Source organism: Neopsephotus bourkii, unplaced genomic scaffold (genome assembly GCF_033783945.1).
Source record: "Neopsephotus bourkii isolate Nb327-2 ecotype Australia unplaced genomic scaffold, CSIRO-AGI_Nbou_v1 NB_882, whole genome shotgun sequence".
NCBI classification, from domain to species: Eukaryota; Metazoa; Chordata; class Aves; order Psittaciformes; family Psittacidae; genus Neopsephotus; species Neopsephotus bourkii.
In genome coordinates this window covers 2,391,777-2,411,362 of record NW_026901376.1, presented here as the reverse complement: position 1 = coordinate 2,411,362, position 19,586 = coordinate 2,391,777, and the positions used below count along the sequence as shown (strand labels likewise).

Sequence of the window (19,586 nt, the reverse complement as noted above, 5' to 3'; positions counted from 1 at the left end):
AAATGTCACTAGCCAGCTGGCACGGATCCTATACATTAGCTCTACACACTTGATATCAAACAATCTGCAGTTTGCTGTGTGTACCAGCTGTATCACACCTGCATAACACTACTGTATGTATGTCTAAACTTTCACCACTTCTGCTATTTAGGCACATTTATATTAGTTTAGAAATAACATCCAGACTCAAGAGGAACAAAGCCGTCTAGAGCTGTCACCAAAATAGCCACAAACATAAAGGTACTTTTTAAATCACTATCAATCATAAACCAAGTGTAGCTTAAAACAGCAGAAACAACTGAGCCACAGGGCATTTCCTAGGGATATATGGGAGGCCAGGGTTAAGGCCCAGACATGACTACACCCAGCCCATCATTAATCACCAGGAAACGCCTTTGTCTTGATCATTCAGTATTTAGGATCATAGATGTTTGACATGGGAAGACCTTTTCAACAGTTTGTTCATCCTCCTGCTGCAGTATCTCAACGATTTTCCCTTTCAGTGTTCCTTTGATACAGACTACATTAAACCTATGCTGTAGCTATGTATTCCCCTTGAAGTAAAAGAAATGTTGGTATTAGATGCAAGAAGACAAGACTCAGGCAGAGAGACCAGTAAACATATTGAACAGTCAAAAGAAGCAGAATACACTGCACCAACTCCAATTTGCTTTATGCACAGAGACCTCCGCAGTACTTAGGCAAAATAAAGTGGGTTTTGCCCAGAGAATAAAAAAAAGGGGACTTTTGTTGTTGTTGTTGTTAGGTCTTTTCTGTTGAAAGGCTCTTCAGAATCAAAACATTAAGTTTTACAGTCTTTTGACTTCAGAATGTTGCCCTTGAGCCACAGCTGCAGAGCTAACATCAGGCTAGATCACACAGGCATCCAATAAAGGTGTATAGAACCATAGAATCACAGAATGGTTTGGTTTGGAAAGGACCTTAAGATTATGCAGTTCCAACCCCCCTGCCATGGGCAGGGACACCTCACACTAGACCATGCCACCCAAAGCTCTGTCCAACCTGGCCTTGAACACTGCCAGGGATGGAGCATTCACAACTTCCTTGGGCAACCCATTCCAGTGCCTCACCACCCTAACAGTAAAAAAAATTCCTCCTTACGTCTAACCTATATCCATGTTGAGGGGGGAACTCAGGACTTCATTAACCATCACCATCATCCCCCATCATCAGATGGAGGGACACCACAGTGGACTTTGTGCTTCCCAGCCTCAGTGGAACGGTAGTCCCATTCTTGTCTTCCATTCCACTAGCTGCCAACTGGGACTGGGAAGAAGGGGATGCAAGGGGATGGTGACAGAGGGATAAGGATACCATCTCTGAGCCCTGGGAGGAGCCCCTTGCCTCGGGTGTGATCCTCCTTGGCTAATTGTCCTGGCTTCATGCCCAGAAAGCTGGGAAGCAGTTGCACCACAGCCCAGCCTTTGGGGTCCCTTCACATTTTTATCTTTACCTCTGTTCTAGGACTTTAGTTGTCCCTTTTCTTACACATTCAGTCCACCTGTTGCAGGGGTACCGAAAAGCAGAACCACCCAGTAAAGGTGGGCTCAGATGCTGGGTTTTAATGAATCATCTCAGTGATACTTGGCCTTGACTAATCAGTAGCTTCTGTGGGAAAACAACTGAATTAATATTCATCCTGGTGCCAGATTTTAAAGACCGTCTGTGCCAAGTGCTGTGGATTACTGGCAACAAGGCACTGCTTTCCTCCCTCAGACATGTCAGCCTACAAAGCAATAAAAGTCACAAGGGAAAAAAAATGTTGCATTTTAGAGATTCTTTCTTTCTACAAAGCTAGCCATTATCTCGACTCTCTCTGAAGCCAGGAAACATCCACTGAGTCAACATGAAAGTGATTCTGTAATGGGTTATTCATCAACTGTTCATATTTGTGACTGACCTGACAGGGCTCATCTCCTGGAAGCAGACACTGCAGAGCACTAACACCTACAGCAGGGGCAGGGTTGAATGTATGGGAGAGAAAACAAGAAAACAGTGCTGAACCTCCCTCACCCTGCCCACAAAATCCTTTCTGGTGAAAATCGTTTTTAGCTGTTAATGTTGTTTTACGGCCCAATTACTCCTACCACCATCTGCTTCTTTGTGAAAACATTCTGTAGATGCTGAAATAACCAGACCAAGCAAAAGGCAGAGACAGACATCGTCACTAAAGTCTCATAACTAATGCTGTGACCAGGGCTGGGCGAGCAGCTGTGGCCAGCCAGAGCAACAGCTTCTGTGTGAGATATAAAACTTGGAGCAAACTGAGGGAAGGGGAGAAGAGAGTTTTATCACAGAGATCAGGAAAATCCCCCATGGAAAGCTCTCTCTAAGTCTTTCCAGTTGGTGAATCTTGTGTACTTGAAAATTCTGAAATTCAGAAGAAAAAAACTCATGCACTCAAAGATGCCTCTTCTTGGAGCACACTGTGGAAAGCCTTGCATGCTCCACAAAATCCACACTACACAGCTGATGAATGAGCCCTAAAAGGTAGGCAGTCATCTCAATGGTATCTTTACAGAGGAAGGACAAAAGCCATCACAGTAAGCGACAACTTTAACATGATCCAGAGAAAGGGATGAACTCCAGAGTGATGAGGAAATTCTCCATTCCTCTTCCACCATGTTAGACAGCACTATATTTCAGGACTTGTTTATACTTCTGTGTTTTTGCTTAAAGACAAAGAAGCACTTCTGAGGACAGAGCTCCTAGCTCCTGAGAGAGCAGATGCCTTTAATTTCAGTTTAGATTTAATGTGCCTTGGGCCATAAAATTCTCGGTCACATTGACTAAGTGTTCTGAATCAGGACTTGTGAGCTTGGTCTTCAATGCCAAAAGAGCTTATAAGGATCCTGAAAACCTTGAGGGGTAAACAACCTGTGCTGCTCTCCTTATTGACAGAGAGGTGTTTCATTACCTCTGCTGCTTTTGCAGACTTCCACTGTAGGAAGACACTACTGGATAAGGCTAACGAGAGAAGAGTCAAAGCATCAACCATACCTTAAAGCAAGTACTAACCAAGTAAAAATCACAGGATGTTCTGAACAAGGAGAAAATCTAGCACTCTGATTTTTATGAAAATTGAAATGGAGCATGTGTATATGTTAAGAATGAAATTGCCAATTACTAACTTCAGATTTTACTTCTCTGTACACCAAACGATCTTCCAGTTTTCCACGTATCCTATAGTGGTAAAAGGCCAGGGTGTGTCTACATTTCCAGCATAAACTTCAATTTTATGGGTTTACAAATCAGATGTTTTAAATTACAGCTGAATAAGACTGAAGACTCCTACACAAGTTGTCATGTTGAAAGAGAACTGGGGAAACATTCACACACATTTTTTCGTGCTGGGTAGACCATGTGCAAAGGAGAGGTTATGAGAAGTACTTTTAAGCTTTTGAGAACAGTATGGCTACACTGCATCCTCCCAGTTTTGCTTCAAGACCTAAGTTTACCAGCGTCCCAGTGACACAGAGTAACACAGCATGTCTTGCATGTACCTCATGATGCTGGCATAAGCAATGTTCTCACCAACATCCTGGAAGACTGCTAGTGTATCACTCCTCAGCTGCCATTTTAGCCCTTTGGGACACTGATAGCATCATTCCTGGGATGGCTTTTATGCTACAGCTACGGATCAGCAATTCTTGGGCTGCTTTCCAAGAGAAGACAAATCCTTTGGATTGTGTAGCCGAAGACTGCAAATATTCCTTTAGCCAGTAAATAATCTTGCATTATTATTATTTGCCAGCCTTTAACTTACGAAAGACTTTAATACAAAACAATGGAAGAAATAAGCAAATGGCAATACAAAGTGCAAGTGACTTCTTCATAACCTGCAGTAGAAAATAACACCCATTTTGCAGTGGATAAAGGATGGTCAGTTGATTTTCTGTGAGCAGAATCATGAGAGTCCAGACCTTCAAGGGGCCTAATTCTTGTTGATTGTTCTCAGCAGGAATGAAGAAGTATCTTAATTCTTGTGCCTGTGCTTCAGACTGCACCTTGCAACACTAGCATCGCTTCATGCACCTCATCAAACAGGTGTAGTGAGGATAAACCCCATGGAGTTGATGAGATCCTCATGTAAGACAGGTAAGTATCTAAGAAACAAGCTGGTTAAAAGGTTTCCTGTTTACATATACCACGGTTATTACAGGTCTTAAAATTATTTGGTGGTATCTCATGGATGTGCCAGTCCAAGTAAGATTTCTTTTCCATAACAACTGGCTGTGTACGTTGCTTTCACATTGTTTTCTTACCCATCAGACTGTTAAAAAAAACCCCCATAACTTTCTTTTCATATACAAAAGTTATCTCATCTTAATGGTCTTGTAGAAGGATGATGCAAGAGGACTTCATTTGGATTGTGGACTCAAGATTGACTCATGACTGGGTTTGACAGTATTTTTTTAACTGTACATTTTTAAACTATTATACACTATTCTCCAGTCTCTGGGTTCATAGCAGCTCACAGAATTTACATACAGTTGTCCTGGTTTCTGCCACAAATGAGGAACAAAATCTGCAAAGTTCTAAAAATGCCTAGAAATATTGGCTAATCTGAAGTTTCACAAAATTGTTAAGAAAATGCTTCATTGTACATCACTTCTGAGGTTTCAGATTTTGCATAATTTACTGTAGGCAACTGCACTGTGATGGTTATTAGTGGGGCTAAAAGAAAGAGCTGGAAGGAAGAGCCAAAAGCAGCAGTCACTGACTGACAGGTCCTTCATGGCTGGTGGGAAAAGGAAGGGGAGCAGCCAGTTGCTTCCTATGAAACACTGTCCCTTTCTGACAGGAGTGATAAGGATGTGTTCAAGATACATACATGGATATTGCATGTGTAGGCAGCCTGATCCGTCGCCTATAGAAGTCAAAGTTATTCAGAGTTTAACAAGATCTCAACTAGGGAGATGTTTCAGTCCCTCTGACTCAGCAAAACACTTCACCTCCATCCCTAGCCAGGATGGGACCCAATCATCCACCTAACTTCCAATCTTTGATGTCAGATAGCCATTAAAAATGACATCCTGAACACAGATGAACTTTGTAGCAGAGTCAATGGAAAGGCTATTGCTTCAGCACAACTAGGTGGTATCAAAAACGGAATGTCCCTTTCCTGTAAGAGCTCTACAGGGAACAATGTCTCTGTAGTTAAAATAAGCAAAGTTCAGAGCCCTTAGTGACTGCTAGTTCTGTTTATTCGGTGTATGTTGTTTATTAGGTATATTAGGAGTCGCTGTAGACTGCCTTTGACAAACATTTTTGGTATCAACAAAATCATAGTAACACTAAGTAGTTCAGATTGTAGCCTTTGAAACTCCTTTTCTAGACAACATTCATCTTCCTAATTAATAATTAATCGTACTGTGTTTCTAAAGAGATTATCAGGTGTGATAGCAGAGTGTGCCTAAGGCAGTGACTTCATTAACCATACGGAAGAAGTTTACTTTGTAGTTCCCCTGCCTGTCGCAGGGGTAGGTGCCAAAGGGGTCTCTCTTAGGTTAGAAAGTCAAAGAGCAACAATTTAGAGCAGGAAACAATTGGGCTATTATTTTTTCTTTCCCTTCTTAAGGAGCTTTTAAATCATAAATCTTCAGATGCTTGTTGTGCAATTGAAGACTCTAGTCGACTTTTCCTATAAAAAGGCCCAATTCTATGAAGAACAGAGTGCCCTTCCGAGTCAGACTAAGGACCTTCCTCTGTTGGTGTATGTTACCATGGTAGGAAGAGTTTACAAACACTGTTCCACCTAACAAGGCTTTGAACTGCATTTGTGCAGAGACACTCCACAGTGTGCCAAGAGTGTCAGTGAGGCTGGAAACACTGATTTCACCTACAGGACAGTATCTCAAGTATGCTCTCAGCAAGAACTCGCAGCGGATCCTGCCCAGACCAGAGCCAGTTTGTGGCCCTGACTTGAAATGTCAACAGCAGCATGAAAGCTAGCAGCCCCCCAAGGACTGCAAGACTGTTTTCAATGTGATCTGCCAAGAGTAGTGCTGAACAAACACTCATTATCAATTAACTGGATTCATTTCTGTCAGTGAGGCAGCTCTATGTATCAATTCCAGAAGGATTTCTGTACTACCAATGATATTTTTTCTCTTGTCAGTTTTGCTATACCCATTGCCTGATTTCAGTACTGATGGATACTTTATACCTTATCCCATTAAGATTTTGCTCACCTTGATGAAGTGTCAGTAGGATTATTCCCACTGATGGGCAAACAGAGAGGGTAATGTTTTGCCCACAGACTGGACTGATAATACAGATGAGACTGAAAATCAGACGCCTCCTTTCTAACCAGCAGGATAATAACAAAGAACACAATACCCCATGTATTCTAAAGAGCTTTACAGAAAGGAGTTGCAGTGAAGGGTGCAACTACCCCATGTAACATAGCACTAATGTGTGCTTAAATATACTAGTTTTTAAAGTTAAAAACAAAAATCTAATGTGAAACTGTGGGTCCATTTCTCCTTGAATTTTCTCCTGTGAATTATCTTCTATTTTTAGGTGTTTTATTTTTAGGCTGCTGCTGCATGCTATCGCTGGGCAGCTCAACCAACTATTAATTGGAAATGTTTTACTCCTCATGCAGTTTTATTTCTTTCCTTTCTGCACCACTTAAATCAACCTGTCCTCCAAGGAGATGACAGGCTACGGAGAGAACATTTAAAGGACAGTTACAAGCTGTACTCTTCAGGTGCACTGTGGCATTATTATAAACCTTTTGCCGTTCTCTTCTCCTACACCTGCGTACGTTTGTGTCTGTGCAGGCATTTTTCTTAAGCCATGTCAAACTTTATGGAGTATTACGACCATATGGCAGCAGTTCAGCAAGCTCTCAGTATGCAGCTGAGATTAAAAGACTTCCTGAGCACAGTCACTGGAGTCCCGTGACAATATCCGCGTGCTGTATACAGTGCTGGGTCATGACAAATAGATCCAAATGCTCTGACATGGGGAGGAGTGGGAGCTGGAAAACCCAGCAGGGCACTTGATGGTGCAGGTCCCTGCATTTTTGGCAGCTGCATTATGGACTTCAAGGTACTGTGCCACCCAGCCAAGTTTGAAGCTGAACTTAAGAGAGTGGTACATGATCATAACCGCTATTTTTAATACTATTATCACTACCTGTCTCAGTAACCTAGACAACAGCAAAACTCTGATTACTTTCCAGTTTCAGAGCACTACTACACTAGCTTGAACTACTGAGCTGAAGTCAGTGGCAAAGCACGAGTTGGGAATAAAATCAGCCCCCGTTCAACTGGCATTTCATTTAAAAAGGCTTTTTGCTGGGATATTTAACTCCACAAAGCTCACGTGCCTTTGCAAGCTACCACTTTAAAATGCTAGCTAAAAATATTTGCGTTATCTGAAGTCAGATGAATAAATCCTCCCTACTGCTGGGTACACAGTGTGGCAGCGTACAATACAACTGCAAATTTATTTGTTAGAAACTGTACATCTGTTATGATTTACGCTTGCCAAAATGTAATTCTTTATGGCAACAATTGTTTCATGGTGCTTAAAGTTTTTCACCTCTGTGCCAGGAATCTCATATGGGATAATTCCATGACCTTGGAATCCAACAGATACATTCCACATCTGTCTGGTCTGGGAAAGCCCAAGTTTGTTGTGTGAAAACCATAGTGGGAAAATAAGACCTGGAAATAGCTGAAAATACAGAAACTACAGGGCTGCTTCTTTTTTGTTTTCCCCCCCTTTTCTTTTAATTGCCAGTTTCAAGTGCAGTAAATCAATCTCACAGAAGTGGTTACTTTGCTTTTGTAAGCAGACATTCACTTCTGATCCTATCTTCAAATTAAGAAATATGGTATAAGCATTAAAATAATTCTATCTCTGGAAAAATCACAGCCTTTAAATTTTAAAACCCAATCTTGTTGAAGGCTCTTTAAGATTTGAATGGAAAAGCACCCGACCTACTGCAAGCAAACATCTTACGGGTGCCTGTGAGGATTTAAAATGGCAGAAAAACTGTAGCTGTCTTGGAAGCTCAGAATACTACTTTTCTTATCAGAGTTTTTAACAAAAAATGAACCATGAACAGCTTTGTGAGCAGTGAACTTAAAAACCCCTGGTTTCCTGTGACTCTTCCCTCTCTACATTTTCTGTTATTCTAATAACTTGCCTGAGCTCCGGCTGCAGCCTTCCTCTCCACAGAGCCCTGTGGCATTTTCACACACACAGCCCGCACCTCAAATAACCTGCACCTACTGTGATCTGTGCTGTTGGAGATAAGGTGGTGGACAGAAAGCCATGACAATAGGTTACACTTAGGAAAAATGGAGAGAATATGAACATGCTTGCTTGACAGAAGTGGGAGACTAAATATGCTTGTTCATACTAACCAGGATGACATTCCCGGTTTAAAGCAGCAGTTGCTGTTCTGACCATCACTGAGGCTGAAGTCTCCCTTTCAAAAGGGTTTAATGGCTGCTCTTCAGCCTGCAAATCCTGAAGGTGCCAACTTTCTTGGAAGCTATAAGTGCAAGTTCTGCAGGACCAATATACTTAAAAGATCACACCCCAAAGTGATATCATAGAGGAAGGCAGTATTGAAGGCTAACCAGAAATGAACAATTAACTGATGAAGTTCATAAAAATCTGTGCTAGAAATTTAAAATCCATGTGTGAGTCCCGGGTGTCTTAGAGAAGCTTTTATGGTAGGAGTCATAAGATCCCACTTGGAGCCAGTATCTGTGATGCTGGTGCATCAAAGCTTTGTAAATTGGTAACTGATTTGTCTAAGGCATGCCATGAATGACTGTGGTTTATAATAAATTAGTACCTTGTCCAAAAATAGTGTGGCAAAGTTTAGCTTTGTACTACTGAACATACTGTGCTCTTGAAGGAGACTGCATTCTGGTGATATATGAAATGGTTTTTGCATATACAGCAGTCAAACAAATTGGCTGCATTTCTAGTTTTGGATAGTAAGGCCATAAACATCAAAAAATATATGAAGGAAGCTAATGACTTTTCAACATATTGTGGCAACAAACCAGCCAAAACTACTTTTAACCAGTTTGCAGAATAATGTGTTCCTGGCGGCTCACATCAACTCTCCTGCAGAAAAGTTTAACATCAAAGATGTAAACTCCCATGAAATCAAGTTTAAAATACAAAGCCTAAAGTATGTGTGAAAAGGCAGAAATACTAGTGCAGCACAAGAAATAGTTGATACTGGGTGTTCATTCTTTAATGTAGAAAAATACAGGCAATTTCCAAAGTGAGAAACTATGTTAGATTTATAGTGGGTGAGGTGAGCAGATACTTTATGATTATGCATTATGCAGCGTTAATAGTTTTGTACCCATTCAAGTCTTACCAGCTGTTCCATGAAGGGGGGGAATATAAGGGCCCTTGGTTATTCTTAAGCAAGCTGCTAATTTTCCACATGGGATTTGATGGTTAAGAAAATTAGGTTTTCCTAGTCTCATGCTGCTGCAAAGAATAACAGTACACTCAATAACACTAGTAGAAATTAAAATCCATTATTTCTGGGGGAAAAAAAAAGAGTTTATGTCCTAAATTTTTCTCAGATACTAAATATCTTGCTAATAAAACAAATTCCCTATCTAATATCTAGCTTCTTGTATTTTGACACTATTGTTTTGAAGGGACACTGCTCATCACATATTTAAAGTTCCTTAATTGTGTGGTATACAGGTGCAATTATTTGCACTAACAAATTTGTGGGCATCACAAGAGAAACTATTTGTTCATAAATCACATACATATTTCCAACACTCAAGGAAAGATGGATGTAATTTTAAGTGTCAGATATTATAAACTCAGTTTTGGCTGTCTTGAATAGATGCACCTGTCGAAAAAAACACAGATAAGGAACAAGCAAAGAAAAACCTTCTGTCCTCTAAACCATTTGTAACTGGCACTGTACAAGCCCTTTATCACCTGAGTGGGGCAGGGTCTTTTTCCTCCTAAATCACATCAAAATACAGTTGCCTGGTAGAACCAGAGATGTATTCTGTGTACATACAACTGGATTCCAAGGCAACAAACCATATCAACTTCTTAAACCAATCTGACCCGCCTTCTCCCACAGTGAGGGATTCAGATTACCTCTTAACTCCTGTGCCACCACCTCCTTGTTGCTAGTCATGTAATATCTGGCCTGGCATGTGCACTTGAACTGTCACCACACAGCCATATGTTGGTCATTCCCAGGCTATATATTTGTGTATGAACACACAGCTGGAACTGAAAAGCTCCTACTTCAATATATATACAGTCATATCCTAATGCTGTCTTGTTATTCTTAGTCTGAGTCTCTTTAATATCTTTTTATAACTTGTTATATCACAGCACCTAGGTATTTGCATGAAATACCAAGGATCCAAATATTTATGCAGAGAGGGAGGAAAAACCCCGTCAGCATCTGTTTGCAGAAGTGAGATGGTGGAAGTGAAGTGTCAGATAATCTCCCAAAAAGATGTCAGCATTTTCAGCTGCCTGACAGATCTGTCTGCCTGAGTAAGAGTAAACAAGAAAACGGCTCAGCCGTTTGGACTAAGTTTAAGGCAAAACAAAGAACAAATTATCCATTTCAGATCAGGTCTCCTGCTCCAGTTTACAGACGTTCATTTGTGATTTCTCCTGCAATTCCCTTTGGGAACAACGATCAGTGCACGGCATGGCTGGTCAGCCTGTTTGAAGTACTACTGGCAATTTGGAATGAGAAAAATCTCATGTAGAAACCAAACCTTCAAACAGGAAAGACACTAGGCACACCTGAAAATTCCTCTGCATCTTCAATTTATTGGAAATTAGGGATCGTTCCACTTAAGAAATTTCCATGGAACTGGTGTCTGAACTGGTTTGAATTTTAAGTCATCCTCCTGCTTGCGTGGAGTTAGTTCAGATTTATACTGAAGGAAGAAATTAAACCAAACCCAAACATCTTTCAATACAGTCTTGATCTTTATGAGGAAATGACAGCTTATCAGGATGCCAGTCTTACCTCTGTAATAATGAAGAAGTCATCACCGGGCTCTCCCTGCACAACAATTTTTTCCCCATCTTCAAACTGGACAGGTTCCAGAGCATCAGCCACTGTCAGCCGCTCCCATTTGTCCAGGGACTCTAAAATATTGAAGATCATAAAGCCTTATTATAAGAGACTCTAATGTTGGCTGAAGATTTGTATCTAAACTGACAGCTCTGCTGTGCCTGGTTCTGTTATAAAAGAAACATTTCTTTCATCCAGGCACTCTGCACGAACCTCCAGTTGGGAAACATGACTGTATTTATTCACTGTGTCTTAGACTTTAGTAATCACCCAGATAATAATCTTGAGAGTTGGACACAAAAAGTTGGCTTCAGTTCCCTATGCCTGCAATCAGATCTGCACCGCCCTGATGCTGCAGTGGATTGGAGTAGCTTAGGAGCTGTTTGGAGATAGCAGTGATACAGGAGTGCCGAGATTCTCTTGCCACATCCCACACTAGATGTCAGAACAAGTACTGCTGTAGCTTCCTCAGAGTTGCACTCAGCCTGTTACTGATGGCCTGCTAGATAAGTGATGGGAAAGTGTGAATCTAAAAGATGACTCTTCCCCATGGGTGTGACCATGCACCACTGAGGCCACAGGCAAGACCCTGGTAGCAAGGGCGGCAGTAAGACCGAGGATCACATGGATGATTGAAGTGGCACCCCTGTTTCATTTGCCATCAGGATGGTTTACAAAGTTTTTCTTTTCATTCCTCCACTTCGAAAGAGATGTTACAAAACTCCAAAGTAAACTTTAATAAGAAAAAAATACTGGTCTGTTTTATGAGTAATGGAGCTAACACAGCCTGCTTCCCATGCATGGGGTTGTTATCACACGCCTGCAAGTGCCATAAATCCCTGTGATACCTATACAGCAAAAGAAAGCCTGCAAAAGACAACAAAAGACAACTCCTTCAGGGCTGCTCACTCTCCCACTGCCTTCCTCCTCCAGGGTCTGCTAAGGGATGGATTTTACCTGCCCTGCGTTCGGGGAGAGGAGGGGGCCAACTAATGTCTCTCTCGTCTACTCATTTGCATGAGAATTCAAGGCAATGAATTATACTTGAACTTCTATACTTTTATCAGATTTGACTGAAAGAAGTGACAGGTTTAAAAGTTATTAAAAGAAACAGGTGATACAATGATATAACCTTCAATGCCTCAAAAAGAGGGGCTAAAATTCACGTACTAGGGCTCTGCTGGTTCTTACTTATGAATTATTGAACTAATGTACGTTAAGACACGGCTTCTGACACCAGGATTAGATTCTGGGCTGTTCTCTCAGAATCTCATTTCCCCAGTTTGTCAAAAAAATTGCTTAGAAGTATTGTCTGAGGGTGAAAGAGCTGGTCTTTCTAAGTTAAAATGCCTTTTGGTTGAGCTTAGAAGTGCACACTGAGTCTGGTAGCAAAATCAGATCAAAGTACGCAGTGCACCAAAGGTAAGGTTTGAGTTGCCTAACACACATATGTCTCATGGGTTTATGCCACTTTCTGTTGCTATTAGGGAAATTATTATTCCTAGCATCTTCCCCACCTAACTAATGCACTTTCCTGGTGCATTTGTGACCTTTGGTGCAGAAGCATTAATGTCAAAGACCAAGCCCATATTGTCACTGCAACACTCAAAAAGTGCTCTGTTCAACTAAAAATAAGCATAAAACTCTTTCATGCAGACTAGAGTAGGCTTTTTCATAAAAAAAAAAAAGAAAAAAACCCCTATGTAAGTAACAATGAAAAGAAAAAGCCTCCTGAAACTTCTTCTTCAGTTGGCTTTATGAAAAATTCAGAGCTAATTCTAGATCTAGTCACAAAGTTTCCCTCATTTGCATAAGGGAATTGTACCACTACAAATACATCGGCTAATGAGCAACAGAGCACTATACAGAATATTGTACATGATAAAACTACTAATGTTTTAGCTGGAGAATTAAAATCAAGCATCAAATGAAGCAGACTCTATGCAATTTTTTGCAATTTCCAAGTTGTACCTAGCAATTCTTGGCTTTACACTGAATTAAACTCCAGAAGAAAGATTTTAAACCATTAGTTTTCTCATACCTTGTTTGATATACTAAAAGCAGGTAGTGATAATCTAAAAAATCCTTATATCATTAAAAAAATTACTCTTACAATTATATGGGCAGTTACAGACGTTAGACAGGCCTTGAAAATGTATCTATAAGAAGGAGTCAGAGGTTTTTCCACCAAGAAATCACTGAGTTCTGTCCACATTAAGGCATGAACTGAAGTGGACTTCTCAGTGCTGTGTTGAGATTTCTAAAATACCTTTCTGTTTCCCAGGTGTCATCTACTTTTTAGACATGTACAATAGATCCTTACACATTTCACCTAAATTCTGCATGTTCCTGAAATGATATGTCATTTTGCCCACTGCTTTTCCATCCTTAAAAAAGGTTCAAATCTTGAAGTCTTTCCTCTTTTTTTACTATGATTCAAAAGCCATACTAGAAACTAAGATATAATTACACTGCAAACTGCATGTTTACGGAAGCACATCTCTGAATAACCTTTCTACTCTGAAATTGTTTTGAGATGTCTCATTGTTGTAATTGCTCCTCATTAGTGCAGGTGTGGAGATCCTTTTTTCTTTAAATACCCATTGTAATTTGGCATAATTTGTGCTCTTAATTTAGGAAGATTTAAACTGAGCATAAAATAAGGTGTTTAAATGATGAAAACTTCATTAATAAGTGAGCAACATACTTACTTTAAGCACACAAATATAACTGAAGATTTCATGGACTGCACCTCTCAGAAGTTCAAATATATTTCCACTAAGATACTCTCATATTTCAGGTACCTCATCTTAAATGGTAAATGAATACCATAAACAAGAAAAGGAAATTGGTTAAGTGGAAATATAAATACTTCAGATAGCAAATGAATCCTGAACTGTTTTTTTCAAAACAGCTCCTGCAGAAACATGATGTTTCTCCTCCAGAACCAGCATTTCATTGTCCTGTCTAACACTGTCCTCCTTATGAGAAGCTTTTGTTCTCCTAATGGTGATTGATTGGTCAGGCATTATGGGTTTGTTGTTTTTCCTACTGAAGGCCATCAAGAACATGTCCAAATTTCGTGGCTATCACATTAATCAAAGGGAAACAAAATCCAAGCCCAAGAAGCTAAACAGATGTTTTAAGAATGTGAGACAGGGGCTGTAAAATACTAAGAAGGAAAAAAGCAGTCCATTTTGATTTGTAAGGTTACTTTGTTCAGTGCACACAAATACAGTATTCTTGCAGGAAAAAAAGCTTACCTGTCACCTGGGAGGATATAACTAGACTTTATGAAAAATTCATATCTGCACTGCTTTATCCTCCATCCATATGATCTTTACTGCAACAGAAGCTAGCAAAAGGGTACCAGTGCATGCCTGCTCCCATATTTAAGGAAAGGTCTGTACTTCAAACACATAGAATCAGAGAAACAGGCTGGAAAACACCTTTAAGATCATCAAGTCCAACTGTTACTCCAGGACATGCTCAGTGTATATTAGAGAACAAGAAAAACAAGTTCTAAAAAGGACCCTTTACACTTTTATTCCCTCTGAAACGACGCAACCACAAGACCTTCTGTTTGACCACCATTGCTTTCATTGTGCAATCAAAGACTAAAATTCATTCTGCCAACATGTATAACACAGGAACTAACAGGCAAGTCCAAAGGGCAACTGACCCAAAATGGAGACCTTGCTCAGGAATTCTTCATACATCTTCCGCTTTCTCAGTGTGCTGCCCTGTTATTAAAAGAGAGAGAAAAAGGAGGTAGAACATTACACAAAGTATTTTTGTGATTTCTTCCTACAGCTGCTCTTTTTTTTTCCCTCCCTTTCCAAATCTAAAGCATAGCCAGTATAAACAGCCTAAGGCAAATGTTTCCCCATAAAATGTCTGGGCAAGTTGAACTGCTGATAAGCAAAGACAGAAGGAATCAAATTCAATGCTGGTGTAATTTCACTGACTTCACTGGTGTTACTGGACACCGTGGATTAACTGTATCCATTATTTACAGGCGCTCATTTTAAAGCCAGAGCTTCATCAATTAACTGTTTAGCTAATTCAATATGTATCCTGTTGCCAGTGAGGCCCTGCTAGAAGGGAATTATAATGACAAAGTAGGATAAAACTTAAAATGTCCCCCTCATGGGTCCCATTCTTTTAGGTTAAAACCTCTTTAATGCTAACAGCCTTTATCTCTAAGCCTGGTTTATATTCTGAATAGCGTTACACACATTGTAACTGTTGAGCAACCTATTCATAGTATTATTTTAACAAGATTTAAGCATTTTGGAGCAGACAATCCATCAGTGTATATGCAGCTACCAGTACAGTCGTTCCTCCTCTACTAAGATTTTATTGTGTGATAAATTACTGAGATACCTTCTGCTTACATAATGTTTGAGCACCACAGACAGAAACCCTGAGTAGCCATTCCAGCACACATTTTTGAAGGCTATTCAGGTATGAATAAATACTATGCAGTTTTACCAACATAAAAAGAATTCATCCGTAGCTCCTTCTGCAGTGACATAAATGACTTGAAAACAAAACCTTTCCAGGTACCAAAGAGGAACTCCAGAGTTTTCCTTGGTACCATGCAGTTTATTCCACACTGTTACATGACAGCCCGCATAGTTTCTCCCTGGGTAGAGTTCCTATGGATGCTGAAGGCTGCCTGGTGCCTGCTAGTCAGATCTACAAGGGAGGAAAACAGCACAAAGATGATACATTCATCTTCTAAAGAAAGGGGAAATAAAGATTGCATTTGCTCTTAGCCTGGGCAGAAAAGACAATGTTTGCCAGAAGCAAATGTCTACCATAGAAAGAGACACCACTATTCCTCCTCCACTTGAGCACTGGTAAGTGCTAGAAAGCAGATGCAGGAAGTGGGGATAGAGGAAGGAAAAGAAGAAATATTTCACTCTCCACTGTGAAAGCATACAGAAATACTCTAAGTATGACAATGGGAAAGGCTGGTGTATTCAAGTGCAATGCTATAACTAAGAATTAGACATCACGCCTCTTCCTACAAACACTGTGCAGGTGCAGCTTGATCCAACAACCACCAAAGCAAAGTGAATCTTTCCAACAGGATCAACAGGCTTTGCTCCAGCTTCTGACTGCAGCACCAGCAGAAGCTGCTGGATGCTCTCCTCTGGAACAACTCCTCCTTGCATCCCTCTCCTGGGGCCACCCCTGCTCTGAAACAGCAACAGCACCTTCAAGAGCTGCCACTCTTTCCAAGTATCTCTGCAGCAGCAGCAGCAGCACTCACTACCGAGGTCTCCTCCTCAACACTCCATTCGTAATTTCCGACTCTGGTGATGACAGTTCTCCCCTCAGTGATAGCATCGGTAACCCTTCTCTGACCTCTCTGTCTGACAAACCTGGTTCTCAACCTCAGGAGCCCCCGAAAGCGTTTGAAGTGCCAGAAAGAAAAAAACACCCAAGAAGTTCAAACGGAGGAGGCTGTGCAAACCACGCCAGATCCTGACAGCTTGCTGCAAGGCAGAGAATGGAAAACCGGACACTGCGCAGTTGTTGCTTTCCTCCCTGCAATCGAGTGGAAACGAGACCAGCAAAATTGACAGCTGTGGAAAACCAGACTGGTGGTTTAGTTTGATGGGCTGGGGCACCCAAGGACAGATGTGGAAAATGCTTTTTAAATGACTTGCGGATACAGATGAATTTTAAGAAGCAGTAATCAGTAGCCGTAAGTGACACCCGACCACAACTCTGAGTATTTAGAGATGCAGACAAGACCCAGGAAGGCAGGAACTGCAGGCACCCCACCTGGCCCAGAGAGCAAGAGCCCATCACTCCTACAGGAAAATGGTTTTGTTACATCTTGGCTAAACTAAGCTAGGGAAAGGGTACAGAATCCACCATGAAGACAACTGCAAAAGTAAAACTGAAGTGGAAAGAATTAATTACATGTGCTGTTATAATTTCTTTTGTATTGTGATAGTAGAACCTCAGTGGGACTCCACTTAATGCACAGCTACACTGTCATGTCTCAGAAGGACACCACAAAGGTAAGGGAGAACAAGAGCCTAGGAAAGAACTAACAGTTGAGGCTTAGGAGTCACATTTCACATCACATGTGCTGAAACCCAAGGTGACCCAACTGATGGCTCACGACTCAACCTGCAGGATGGCTCCATCCAACACTCCATCCCTCCTGAAGGAGGGAGGCAGCAGCCTCCAGGGCGGCATAAGCCATCCAGCAGCAGAGCTTCACCTATGGGTGCCCAGGCAGGCACAGAAACTTTCTCTGCATTTTCAGAGCAGACAAGGCTGGATCCCAGTAGGCACAACCATATCCCAATTTCTCTTCCAGAAAGAAGCAGCTTGGCTCACTCTCATAAACACTGTTTTCACTTCAGTGTGTTTTCCTACTCAAGCTTTCACAAGCAAAGTGAGAGGAAGAGATTCTGAGAGAACACTAATGTAAGCTAAAAACAACACAGCAGAACTCTTATAAACAACCAAAGCATGTGCTTATTTCCTTGGTATTAATCATTTTTTCCTCTCCATGAAATAAAGGGAGAACATGCCTAATTCCCACCTTCCTTGGTCAGCCTAATATTGCCCTTTCATCCCTTCCCATAGGCATAATGCCACCTCTGACTCCTGATTTCTTTTTTATACTTGCTTTATTTGGTCTAGTTGCCTTACCCAACTTGTGAGGCCACAGGCAGGAAAACCATCATAATCTTTCCTCCTACCTTTCAAGTCACTTCTGCAGAACTGTCAACCAACATGTGTCCTGGGACATGTGCTAAGTCTGTTTTCTTGCAATATTTTCATGGACCTTCTAGAAGCAACAACAAATCAGACAGTAACAATATCTGCAGAATAGGAGATAGTATGAAAGCTTGCCAGAACAGGAAAATACAAGAAACGATTGGGAGACATTAAAAATGGGAGTAGAAAGTAACAGAATGAGCTTCCACTTGGAAAATACAGCTAAGAAATGCCAAGGAAAAGAAAAATCCAAAGCACAGATGTTTGATGAAAGGAAGAAGACCGGAAAGTTGTAAACCTGAAGGAGAGTTAAAGACAGTAGATGAGAGCTTGTCTGCAGCATTAGACAGCAACAAGAAGACAGCCAAGGCTATTTTGGTCATACACTCAGACATTATCTAGGAATGAAGTTCAGAGGCATCATCTCCATGGCTTGGATGTGATGGTGCCTGACATGCTACACTCTGTTTTGGTACCTCTTCTCCAGAAAAGTATTCCTAAACCAAAGCCTGAAAAATGCTAAAACACTTGGCGAGGGCTGATAAGGAAGGAGCAAAACAAATTCAGCCTGTAGATGTTAGCTCAACAGTAGGATCATAGGTATGGCATCCGCATAGCTGGCACGCATTGTTGCAAGGGTTTTAAGTAGACAGTGATAGTTATCTACAGATAGATGACAGAAGGAGAAGGCAATTTGGTACAGCATAACTTGACATTACTCAAAGTAATAAGAGAAAATTAAGAAAATCTAATTTAAGTTCAATAGGAAAGATATTTTCCCTATGTAGGAATTATTCTCTTGCAGAAGAGTTTCCCAAGGGAAGCAGTAGAACTCTTGCTGCTTGAGCCAGATAAAAACAATAGTAAATGTACATGAATAATTCTGCACTGGCAGGGTTCTTGATGGCATGTTTTAAAAAGTCTTTATTAATTCTGCTTTTTCTAACCTATTAATATCTTATTTCAATAGTTGCTGCTTCTCCCTCTCCCCCCTTCCTTTGTTCACTTTCTCCCTGGTTCTGAGCTGTCATGCACAAGCTCATCTTCTTAAAGACAGTGGTTCCAGCTAACTAGGAAGACTCATTAATATTCTAAGTTGCAGTGCTCCTCCCTGAAACAGTCCTAAGGAGAAACGAGATCACTTGCATTTGTCAAATCCACACAGAAAAGAGCTCAAACCCAGTTTTAGGGTCACTTAAAAATGTAGCAAGCCCTAGGCTTAGCTTAAGCAATACACAGGCTAGGAAAAATGAATGCCCCACAGATTATAACATTCTTGCTGAATAGGACTGTTGCCTTTCTTTTCCAGCTGCCCCTTCTTCACTTTCCCTGATTTCTTCCAGTTTTTCTTCCCATTGCTCCAGTCCAGTCTCTCTCTTATTCCCTTCTGCCTGCCTCTTTGCTTTGCCCCTCCAGCACTCTTCATGTCTTCTTTCTTGCTTCAATTTTATAGGTGGAATTGATCAGGTCCTTCCTAGAAACCCCCACCTTCTCTAAGAAGACAAATGGCTTACTGAAAGGCAAAGCATGGCTTAAGTTTCAAATAAAAAAGTTCTCCTGGCAGGAGGTGCCAGAATGGCCTTCTGAAGTGCTCCAGCCCATTTAATCCCTGCATAAACCTGATATTGAATGATGTTTTAGGTGTATATTCTTACAGCAGCATGAAAGAGTCACCATGCATACTGGCCATGAAAACAAAATTGCCAAGATCCTAGTGCTGTATCACACAGAAGTTGGATGGATTGCA

General features: G+C 40.9%; 1 protein-coding gene across 2 annotated transcripts in view; it reads right to left on the bottom strand.

Annotated features, from left to right (window-relative positions):
- PRKAR1B (protein kinase cAMP-dependent type I regulatory subunit beta) overlaps positions 1–19,586 on the bottom strand; it is a 103,723-nt gene that overhangs the window by 9,236 nt on the left and 74,901 nt on the right. For both annotated transcript variants that reach the window (XM_061357071.1, XM_061357070.1), the window contains exons 8-9: positions 14,769–14,829; positions 11,039–11,160 (exon numbers count right to left, since the gene is read on the bottom strand). In XM_061357071.1, the coding sequence (XP_061213055.1) occupies positions 11,039–11,160; positions 14,769–14,829 (183 nt within the window). The remainder of the gene's footprint in view (positions 1–11,038; positions 11,161–14,768; positions 14,830–19,586) is intronic.